The sequence below is a fragment of the Ptychodera flava genome, chromosome 12 (genome assembly GCF_041260155.1).
Source record: "Ptychodera flava strain L36383 chromosome 12, AS_Pfla_20210202, whole genome shotgun sequence".
NCBI classification, from domain to species: domain Eukaryota; kingdom Metazoa; phylum Hemichordata; class Enteropneusta; family Ptychoderidae; genus Ptychodera; species Ptychodera flava.
The window spans coordinates 33757137-33769707 of NC_091939.1; the positions used below are offsets into that span (position 1 = coordinate 33757137).

General features: G+C 35.6%; 1 protein-coding gene across 1 annotated transcript in view; it reads left to right on the forward strand.

Moving 5' to 3' along the window:
* The window catches only part of LOC139145697 (max-like protein homolog 2), a 21201-nt gene continuing 8630 nt past the window's right edge, over positions 1-12571 (forward strand). The window contains exons 1-2 of the mRNA XM_070717003.1: positions 1-771; positions 2481-2619. Coding sequence (XP_070573104.1) covers positions 459-771; positions 2481-2619 — 452 coding nt within the window. The 5' untranslated portion in view covers positions 1-458. The remainder of the gene's footprint in view (positions 772-2480; positions 2620-12571) is intronic.

Consider the following 12571-nt stretch of genomic DNA (forward strand, 5'->3'; position numbering starts at 1 on the left):
CCCTTGCCTCGCCATCTTGAAAGTGACAACAGAACAAAGGCGACGAGTGCATGTCTAATTTTATAATTTGATCATCATATTTTATATCCTTTCAGAGGCCCTTCTACACCGCGTTTTTATGCATCACGCTTTCATGGACGAGTCGATGGGGACTATTGTTGAGAAGAATGAATGGTGTAGATACATTGACTGAGCTCTAGAACCACTGTAATTTGATTGTTGTACACTGTACTGCAGATCCACATGAGACAAGACACCGAAGTAGGAAAGAGGTTAGCCCCGAAAGATGTAATTATTTTACGGTTTAGTAATTTTGCAGCTGGTGAGCGGTTTTTCCTCGATATCTTAAGATATAGGACACGGAGTCTACGCCACAGTGATTTCAGCGGAGCGGAGTCTACAGATTGGTGTATTTGCGCTGAAACAAGTGATGTTTTCTTCGCCGAAACTGTCAAATTATGAGTTCGGACGGAAACTCGGACACAGCCAGCACCAGTAGCCCGAGCGGTAGCAGTGCCTCCCAGAGTCCTCTCCTGGACTCGCAGAACAATTTTTCCTTCGACAAAGACGGCTCAGTTTCGTCTACAGACGATTTCGAACTTCACTTGACCAACCAGGTGCACGCTCAGATTCGCAAGGCCACCCATAAACTCTCGGAGAAAAAACGCCGAAAAGCGATCAACAAAAGATACGACGAGCTCAAAAAACTGCTACCGGGGCTGAGCGTAAACGGCAAAACCGTCCATAGCAAGCAAACCATTCTCAAACACGGTAAGCTGAGTGCCTTTTTTTGTGTGTGATTTTATTTTGAAACTTGTTCGCATTAAATTGTGGTCATGTTAGTAAAACTACTTGTCTTTGTGATGTTTTGTCGAACACATGGCGTAAGCAACAAAGAAAAAGATGTCAAAAGAAGCTCGAGTCTTTTTGTCCTTCGAGGACCATTCGACACTATTGGCTAGAAGTAAGATTCGTTTATTACGACCTTTACGAATTACATCCGTTTGTGTGCGGAGAGTTTTACAGAAGTGGCCGTGTTTATGGCATACTGCGAAACGATGGGTTTGTTTTGGTATTGATCCGAGATAAATTTACCCACTGAACAAGGGGGATTAGAAAGATTGCAGGTGCCACTCACATCAAACAGGTGGTTCACTTTTGGCAAACAACATGGACTACAACTTACTGTTGTGTTGTGATCAAGAGCATGATGGGACGAACCAAAACAAGGCTACCAATTCACAACATTAAAGCTGACTCGGAGGGATTTTTCGGCTAGTGGGGAATACATCCGACGAGAAAATAAAACTATACAATTCATGAATGGAAATTTTTGTGAAAGGGAATACAGCTGACCTTGAATCTGGATTACGACCAATGGGATCTTGTTAATAGTCTAGTTGGAGAACATCTGTTGCAGTAGTTCTGACCTTCCTAGCAACAAACTGTTTATCATATTTGTATCATGTTTGATCATTCATCATCGATGATTTTCAAAATTTGTCGACAGTGATGATATTGTTTAATGTTCGCCCCCATACATTACTAATAACCCTTGTTATGACATTAGATACCCATCCACAAGTACAGGTTTTTATTCCATGTTGACACACATGGAGGGACCAGAGGGACCGTGATGTTGATTAACTCGTCGTAGACTCATTTTGTACATCTGTTTCAATGATTATGTGTACTGCTTATTCAGTTATTGGCATGAATTGTTATAACAATACTTGTGGTTTGTATGTACTATATACTGTGTATTTAGCTAATGGTTTTATTGCTTTACACATATGGTACACCAAGTGTCAACAGAATCAGGTGGAAACTTCCCTGAAAAAAAGAAAAATTACTTTTATTCAGACACAGAATAAATATAAATATGGCACTGATAGGCACTGTGCAATTTACCAACAGGTTAAAAAATTTATGGCTTCAGTAGAGCGTGAATTAATATTTTATTGGTAGCAGTCGTATATAGAAACAGCCGCGGGGATTTCGGTCAAGTCCCAGGATTGAAACAAGCTTAAAGATATCACCGAGTAAAGGTCTATTTATTGGATGCCTTTAGAAAACCAGTGTTGAATATATATATCTTGTAGCTTGCAGGTTACAAAATATGCAGTATTCTGATAAACTTCTGATAGTCAGTGGATGTCTTCTATTGGTTACACTAATCATGTTAATCTAAACCATTGTTTTAGAGGAAATGTGTTGTGATTTTAATTGTGTGTTCATGGCTTGTCCAGGTTATACCCAAGATATCAAGGCAGTGTCATTGACAAAGAACACTCTTCAAATTATCTGTTTGGTTTTCAAGAACTTTACATATTGATCTTTTTGTCATGTGTATATGTATGTTAGGTATCAACCACACACACAGAGGACAAGAGAGGTATTTAAGCATTTGACACCTCATCAGTCATCAGAGCCATGCAACAAAATATGAAGCTAAATGATTCATCAAATTTGTTTTTCAGCTGTACAGTTTATCGATAGGTTGAAAGCTGACTGCAGGCTCTCGGAGCGACTTCTCAGAGAATTGGTCAAAGAGAAAGAGAGAAACCTTGCCTTAGAATCAGAGAAGAAAATGTGGGATGAAAAACTTCGAAAACTCAGGTACGTTTATTGAAAGTTTCATTTGTAATGTGGTGGCAATGATTAGTTTTCGAACACTGTGAACACTGTCTCCTCCAGACTAAGTTGTTCGGGTAGTCCATTTTGTTTTGTGGTGAACACCTTTTGTCCCTCCCCAAACACTTCCACCCCGACTGCTAGAGCAGTGGTCCAACTTTGCTTGTAAAATACAAGCATTGGGTCAAAGTGTATGACAGATCCTACAAATTTAACACCTTCATACCAAACTACTCAAGTGAACTAGTGAGCTAGCACAAAATAAATGACATTTTTTGAAGCCAATGTCTACTTACTATTTTCTGTTAGGTATATAAATTTTCTTAAGTAGTCTGTAACAATAGAGAAAAACGTTTCCACTTTTTTGGATTGTATATGAGTTTTTGACATTTTCTTTCACAAGAGACTGATGTGTGCATTCCAATTTATCAAGCGGCAATTCCCACTTGCAACTTCAAAACGCCCATGAATGGTGCAAATATTCTATCACCAGGTTGTGAACAGTATTAGGACGTCTAGATATTATTTATAAGATTACATTTCTTTGTCATGGTAAGTTGACCCAGGTGACCACTGTCCAGCTTTCCCCGCAACTTTTTTTGGTCCTCACACATGAGAGGCTTAGCTGGACACTGTTGTGAGTGGACATCATGTTATTATTTACATCGGCTGACAACTTTGCAATCCATCTGTGTATTTCTTTCACCACAAACAATTTTTTGTCCCGCAAATTTTCCACAATTGCAAAGCAAGCAAAATTGTTGGCTTCAAGTAAACACAAACTAAAGGGAAGGTTTGTAAATGGGTTTTTCATGCATGTTTGTTTTGTAATAATGTTTGTATATGGTTTTGCAGATGGTGATAAATTCATCATTGTTGACCAAAGTATGTTTGATGTTGTGAAGGCAGCTCATTCAGCCATGTAAACCCAAGTAAATATGCATTCTCACCCCTGTCAAATCTCAATTGCAAGTTGACTTCAAATCTTGGAAGCTAATAGAAGATCGAATACAGTCTGTCAGCTATTAAGCCAACACTAAAAGGCTTATCTATTGCACTGGCCGCAGACTTGATTATCCCATAACCTTATGGATTACTCACTTTGTTATACAAGCCAATTTACTGGTATCACATGTACAGTTTATCTGTATGATTTTATAAATTGCATGGTTTCAACTGTTAGATGGTTTTAAAATTGAAAAGTGTCAGTGAGTGACCAATCACATTAATACAGTTGTACACCCGATGATTCAAGTTTAAAACCTCAAGATTGACGCGAAGGGGAAATTAAGTTTTCATGTCAAATTTTAGAAAAATGCATAGTGCTTTGGTGAATTAATCACACCTGTGGTCTTAATTAAGAAATATCTTGAATTTCATATGCCTAGATTGATGCAGTGAGACAAATTTTATGTTGATGGTTTTCTTGAGTAATGTTTCTGATCCATTTGTGCAATTACCAGTGAGACAGTCAAAAATTAGCAGACAGTGGTACATGTAGGCTGTTACAACTTCACTCATTTTGCCTCCATCTCTGTAATGATGACGTACCCAGACAGTTATGGCTCCATTCTGAATATTCATCAAAGTTTTCTCTATATAGGACCATAAAATTATCACTGATTTGCCACATTTTCAGAAAAATACTTGACTGATTCACAAAGTTAATTACCTAGGGGTTTATGGAACATCAGCTTTCACATTGTAGTCAACAATTACAATAGGAGTATTACAAATGAAGACGTAATATTTATTACCAAATATGTATACTCTTTGTTGTTTGAGAGAAACCAAACTCCTGATTTCATTACCAACTTTATCATCTCTTATGGGTTTGAATCCTTTTATCTGAAGTTTGGCATTCTGTAATCGGTAAATGTATACCTGCTTTCAAAGCTGTTGACGGTATAGTGGGTTCTGTAGGAAGACTAAAGTTTAGGGCACAACAACAGCTTGTACAATAGAATGGCATGGACAATACTGGTACCGTAGCAGTCTGTTTATAACACTCACTGTCCGAATAAACAACCGGGCTGAGTTTTTACTAGCAACGCTGTACAGGTACAATTTGCTGGTAGGAAAGGAAGATTAAAATAAACCAAAAATATTGTTTTAGTACTGGCAATACATTATTTTCAACACGTGGCTGTAAGCTGTTTGTACTGTTATTTGGTGACAACGTATGTATTTTGAAATATCTTGAGGTTGTTTTGATCTTTCACCCAGGTGACAAAATGCCCTACAATTTGTCGATACATGTAACGTAGAAAGAAAGAAAAATGAGGTGCATCTTCAAACATGTAAAGAATGTTTTAACCCCTGGTTTGGTCCAAATCCATTGTTATTAATGATGATTGTAGACCTGTTTACCTGTTCAACCTTTTCACACACATTTCTAATTCTGTGTTCATGTCCACACTTGCCATGGAAACCATGGGGTGTAGCAAAATAGTTGAATTTCATTCGATTGATGCCTGTGACTTTTGTCCACTGGCAAAACGTGGTGGTTTTTGTAAAAATCTAAGTTTGACTGGTCAAAGGGTATTTTGTAGGTTGATAGGTTAAAGGCACCTTGGCTGGTCAAAGGTCAACCATAGGGTTGTGTTATTTCATCCATTGAATTCTCTGTCATTCGTTTGTCCTATTCACAACATTTTCATCAATCCTCACTGTCACAGCTGTGTTTTAGATTTATGAAGGTTGCCAAGTTGCGTTGGCATAGACTCTCTCAGTGACTGTGCCCTGACTGTCTTAGAATGTAGGGTTCCCCACTCTAGATGAACCTTTCATGGGGTACGCTGCTCCAATCACTTGAAATCACGTACATGTCTGTGTGAGAGAGAAGAATGGCATGTGTGTGGTGTGTCAAGAGAGTGTTTACTTTTACCTTCGGTTCTCTTGTTACTACGCTGCTTCTTACAAGTTGTGGCGACATCTGCTAAAATGGCCACAATCTAGACTTAAAGCAACAAAATTGTTGTCATAATGCAGGTGATATGACTGATATGACCGTATATATATTAAACAATAAAATAATACTCTCCATAGGGTTTTGGCATTTCTGTCGCTCTGTTACCTAGTGTCTAATGACAGAGCACAGTGAGATGTCCCATGAAAAAATTCAACTGATTGGCTACAATGTAGCAAAACACAAAGATTGTTAAATAAAGAACACCAATCAAAGACTTGCAAATTACTGTGTGCAGTTGAAATTACTGTGACTATTACAGGGTCTGGATGTATGTAGAAAATTGTGGCTCAATTCTTGTTTCTGGGTTTTGAAAAGGACAAAAAATCCTGAAGAACAGTATAATGTGTGTTGTCATGATTCTGTCGTCACATATATCTTTTCATTTTACATGTTGGAAATAAACTCAAGTGTTCAGTTTTGTACTTTACATGGTATACATGTGTACTTCAGTGGAGTAAGTGCCTTTGTGTTGATGTTTGTTGACCCTGTCAGTTTTGTTGGACAACTTTGTATCAACATGAAACAGAGTCTGTCAGTGATGGCAACAGCTTGTGAATGAAGCACATGAAAAAACAAATGAGGACTGTTTGTTGAGCCTCCACATTACAGCCGTTTACAAGAATAAATAACAGGGAAACCAACAAAATGGTGATTATTTACACTGTTCACCAGCCAACAATCATTGGGTAAATTTTGTAGTAAAAGTGAGGTTTTAAGGTCAAGTGGCCAGCAAATTCAGGTCATGACCTTTCAACTCGAAACCATAACGACAACACCATCACAGTAGTCCGCAGTCCTCTGCAGAATAAATACAAATCATTGCAAATACCATTATCAAACTTCACGTAATCTTAAGGTAGCATTGCACATAACACAGTGTGTTTTGTTCAAAAGAGCTTTTTACAGACTGATTCGTTCAATTTTCATGAATTTGTTGACCCAAAATACTGGTAGAGTTCACCTTTTAGTGTGACTGGTATGAAGTTGAGTGAGTGTAAAATTATGCAAATACACTGTACATGTACTTACCCAATTTCCTGGCTTCATTTTTTTCTTCAATGTTCAACCTTTCAAAAAAATTTAATACCAATTCTAATTTAGAATCATTTCAATTTTGCTGGTTATGAATTTTAGTCTGTTCTTTTTAATGTCAGTCTTTCAACCTCTGCCATTTATGAATCAGAATAAATAATTCAAAACAAATTGTTGTTTTTGAATGTATATATTCTAGTTTCAATTGAGATATTAAATTTCATATAGTAGTATTAAGTGTTTGACTTAAATTAATCTGTATTATAATGCCCAAATTGAGGTTTTCTATCCCAAATACATACCCCTTCACCCTTTGAGTAAACTACTGATACCGTACTAAACGTAAGATTCTCTGGTTGTAGAAAATATATAGTACAAGGGGGTTTTCATGTCATCTTTGATAAGAAATATTGCTTTGAAAAAACTGTGTTGTTATGCAACGCTACCTTAATCTATATACACTGTGACTATCAGCCACCATAGAGTGGATACAGGCCTACAAGGAAGTATGGCCTACACAAGATACTACTTGTACGATACTAGCATGTTCACAACACATCACAAGATTATCCCTAAATTGCAATATTCATGACATTTATGATCTAGCTTTCAATCAATCATCTGCTGCTGAGCTATTTAGATATTTTGCTTGCGTCCAACTGATGATTGGTCATGCATTTAGAGATCAATGTAAAAACTTGTGGTATTTTGTGATCTAAATTTCATTCACTCACCGTCGTACTGAGATAGTTATTTTAATGGTATTTTCTTACCTCCAAAATTTAAGAGTGTATCACTAAGTGATTAATATGAAAATTGGAAGTAGAGCAGTTTAACATTTTAATCCAAAGATACTTACATATTGTGGCAATCATATGCAAAATAATGAGGAAATTTCTCATCTTTGTTTCTTTTGTATTCAGCGAAGGCTTGAAGAAGGAAACTTTAACAAATGGAACAATATAACTTTAATTTCCTGATGTGAAATAGGTAAATTCAAAGCATAGCTCTTCTGTATAGAGAGAATACGTCTACCATTCTGTATGAAGTAGAGCATAGCGGTAAACTGCATGGACGATGTAATAATTTATTTACATTGTAAATACGCAATTTTGATGTTATAGTCAAATGTGAAAACAAATGAGAAGACTTGTTTAATTAAGTATTCCTGTCGATGAAAAAATTGTAGAAAGGTAAAGTTCTTGTAGGTCTTAAAATATTCATGAACTGTTTTACTATATTGGCAAGAATAAATTAGTCGTTGCTGAACAGTGGCACTTCAGGAATGTTGCGGTTCTGTGAAAACCGTTCTAGATGTAAATTGAGTAGGAATTACACTCAGAATTGGTCTCCAGTGGCCGTCTGTTTCTGGTTTAAAAAATTACATGCTAGTACATTTGCATTTGCTTGGTAGATTTATCCGGAGAGCCCATTCCAGCATACAGATGAAAGTTATAGTAGTGTGTCAAGAAAAAAATTCGATCTGGAAATACCATTTAATTTGAATACTTCTGAAGTTGAGAGTATGGAAACTCAATATCATCAGAAGTCTTGTGTCATTGACATGTTTTGAATGTAGATTTGTTGTCCAGAATGGAAGTTTCTATCTACAAACAACAAGTTTCCCTGACAGAATTGTCCTCAGGTTCTGATATACTGTTCGTTGCTGTATGTTACAACAACAGTACATGTACTTATGGATGTCGTGTGTAGTTAATATGTCTTCATTATTTGAATATTAAGGCAACTGTCATAGTGTGCGTACTTCACATATCAAAGTCACATTGTTCTAGATACACACTGTGATACTCAGAACAATTGTGAGTGCTATTACATGTATGTGTCCTATTTGTCCAGATGGTTTTCAGCGAAAAAAATCAACACATCACAGAGTTGCAATATTTTCAGTATTTATTTCTATTCTGGAGAGATGGTAATAAAAATGACTTGTGTAAGAGTACAACAGAAGTTTACATGTTGTCAGGCATGCTTATATAAATAGTGAATCTGCAATTTTTCCTGTTTTAAATGCGACACACTGTAGGTTTTTACTAAAAAGGATTGCAAATATTTTTAATTTTCCTTAAAGGTCTCGTTCTGGCTTTCTAAACCTGCAAATAAATTGAACTTTTGCTGGCAGACAAACTTGTAGAGGTCAAAGTTCAGAGTTCTCAAAGTTTTTGATGTTCTTTGTGTTCTGTTCAATAGGGTTTGTACACTCTGACATTCATGTCAGTCATTGTTCAAGTTTGATCTGGCAAATAAATGTAGACGAATAGTGCATTTATGTTTATTGCAGAATGAAATGTCAAATAATATAAGAACGACTCAAATTTTAAGAAATTGTGGATTATGGATTATCACAAACCTTAAACATTTTTTTATGCTACAAAATTTCCCTAATCGTGCTAATGTGCATTTACAATATTATGGAGAAGAATCTGTGCAATATAATCAGGGAAATTAAATCAGTAAGTTGTCATGTTTATAAAGAATACGGGTAATTAAAATATCAATTTTTCATCAAATTTAGCAAAATTTTATGAAATTTTCATACATAAGATAAAATAGAGAAAAACCAGGCGTAAGTTGTCTAGCATTTATGCAGTTTGTATGATTTGCTCTTTTTTTTGACATGATGGTAGCAAAGGTTGATTACATAACCTTTGAAGATTTTCTTATCTGCTTTTACCACCCATTAGCAAAATTGTGATTTAGATGGCCAAAAATTTCCATAATATGACTAATTTACCTCATAGTTTTGATTGCAAATTTGAGTTTTGAACATCTATGTAAATTGTATGTGGTGTAGTTTCTTACACAAAAAATATCGGTGTAATAAAACGGTTTTAGGATACTGTGTTATGTCACTAGAAATCGTTCACCATGATTTTAAAATGTTTAAAGTAAATTTTTTCATTTCAGTTTTGATAACCTACATAAGGTATACATGTGAGTGAAAAGTAGGTAATTTTACACAACAAAAAGTTACCCGATTGCTTTACAGAAAGTTTGTCACCCACGGCATCCGTTGCAAATTTCCTGCTCATTGAAATGAAAAGTTGCCCTACTTTCACAGATGTTGACGTCAGTTTGTTGTTAATGTAATGGTCCTGTGAGAGAGAGTGCTTTTCAATCATTTTATAAGCAAAATTCAGAAAAGAAACCAGATGTCAAAATTTCCCAAAAAACAAGATTTTTTTCCGTCCCATTATAAATCTCTTATCACAATTTTATATCCTCAAATATGGAGAACAGATAAGTTCAGTTACATCTTTATTCAACTAATCTAATTAAAATTGATAACAAAAGAAAACAGGCAATCATTGAAAGTGGTAAAAATCATTTTAATGAAAGCAATTATTGTTAAAGTGATTATATGAGCAAATATAACCATGAAATATTTCTTTAGAAGTGCCTATAAATGCTCTTCTTAATTAACCTTGAATTTAATACATTACATTCATAATTTTAGTTTCCATGGCAACAGTGAATACGGCCCGCATGTCATATGTTTTCATGTGTTACAAGTTCCTGTTTTTCCCGGAGTGGGTTCAGTTGAATGGATCTTAAATACACTTTTGAAGTACGGTTGTTTTGCCAGCTCTGTCTCCCCTAGGGGTATGATACCATTTACCAACAGAGGGCCATTCTTGTTAGTTGTTGAACCGTGAACAGGTTGCCAGGTGGGTTGTGTCGTCTGCGAAGGCTGTTCTTCTAAAGTGGACTCAAACTATTTGCTTCACCGTTTCCCAAAACAGCAAGAAAAAACTTCTGAGAAATTTTCAAAAGATGAAAAAAATATCTGAATACTTAGAAATAGTTACCTAAATTATGCAATTTGTCAAAATTATGTGCGTCATTCCCTCTTAATTACAGTACCTCATCCTACTTATTGATTAAAGTTCAGTAAACATATAAAAAATAAATCATATGATAATTTCAACTGGTTGTTTTCATTCATTTAATTTGAGTGTCTCAGTATTTTATAATACTGAAATGGCTTTCTGCCTTTGGAAAAAGTGAAGACATTTCAGCCCAACCCTTGTGAAAATAGTGTATTGCCAACATCGCTATCACAAAGAGCCTTGTGAAACAGGTCATTCATCTATCTTCAGATACTGCAGAAATAAATAAATATTCTAATGTTTTCAATCAAATGACATTTCACTAATGCTGAGGTTCATAAAGTGTACTGTAATATTTGCTCTCATCTTGAGTTTCACATGATTCTATTCCCAATAAAAAAGTGCAACAACATAAACACATGTAATTCATTTAAAGAAATCAGAAACATTTCTCTCACATGATTGTTCTAGCCGAATAAAAGAAAAATGAATTTATAATGAAACGATTGTGTGACATTTTCTGCCAGATTTTCTGTTCCAAGTATTGTCGGAGCACAACCAGTCACGGTGAGAAACCTTGAGCAGAAAAAAATCAATAAATAGTGAATGGAGTCGGTGTATTTCTGTCAAAATAGAGTGAACATGTGTCTTGTGAAAACAGTCAACCTGTGCTTAGCTTTTAGTGCTGTAAAAACAAGATTATGCTTGGCATGGTGTCCATGAAAAGCAAACACGGAAAAATAGTACTATAACATGATACAACTCCTTTGTAAAACCTATGTGTAAGGTTGTACCGTTAGTAGACAGGTTTAACTGACACAAATATGTCAAAGAAAATCTAGGGGAAATCTGAGGGTTTTTCATGGAGATTTGCTATATTTCTTTTCTATTTTAAGTATTTGAATGAAAACTTAGCCTGTTACAGACCATCATCTTTGGTACCGCAACTTATATTGCTGAATGCCAAACATAATGGATGCCTGGAGAGCGACTTCCATGATCCCAAATTAATTAGATTGGAATAGTTCGCCGAGAAATGAAATTATGAAGAAAAAGTCTTGATCAGATGGGATTGGCATTGTTTGACTTCTTGATCTGTATGTCTGTACAGGGAATTTGTCGGTTGTTAGAGGTACCATACCGCTGTCTGCTAATGTACAGAACTTATTAAATTTCTCTAGAATGAAATTCCAATGCTTGCTCATTGCATTGTGATTACCCAGTCAGGGCCTGATACCTGCCTAAACTGACAGTTTAACAGATTCATGCAGGGCCAATCAAATGACTTGTTTTAAATTTGAAAAATGCATATATAAAGTGACTTCTGGTTGGTTATTTTGTATCAACTTGATCAAATTTCCCACCCCCACCACCATAAAAAAAAATCGCCAAATTTATTTTAAATGTATGATTGACACTGCAAACCTAATGTATATAGCATTATCTAACCATTTGGTCTCTCACACAACAAGAATCACAAGGTTTTAATGATATATGATTTTATGAAATACCAAGAAGACAAAGTTCAAGGAGAAATTGCAAGCTCTGACACAGATGCAAATCTCCTGTCAGGTTTTATTCAGAACAGCGGGTGATTTCTGTTGAAGTGATCTTTTCATTCATACATATGTCAGTGATTTCATTCACTGCCACAGATATAATGGCATGAAATACTTGGCAATATAGACATTTGTCAGGCTTGTATTCATGATTTGCAGATCAGAAGTTTGACAGAAAACATGACAGCCATATTGTCATTTGTGTCCAAATCATCTATGCCAAGTGATCATTCAAATATACATTTCAGCAATCTGCCGGAGTTGCATGTAAAGAGTGAATAATTGTATATATGTACAATCACTAAAGGAGAAATGTTACCAGGCTTCCCAAACCATTTGGCCATATTTCCCAGCTTTGGCGAAGAGAGTCATTTATTTTCTGTGTTCAGTTGTAAAATTTTAGAAATTTTAAGTTTTGCATTGGTTATAGGCCTGTTCAAGGAAGCAGGTCTGTTACCAAACATTGCTGAATGTGGGCCATGTTGGATACCGCTGCTAGAAATTCAGACGAATTTTGTCAATGTTAC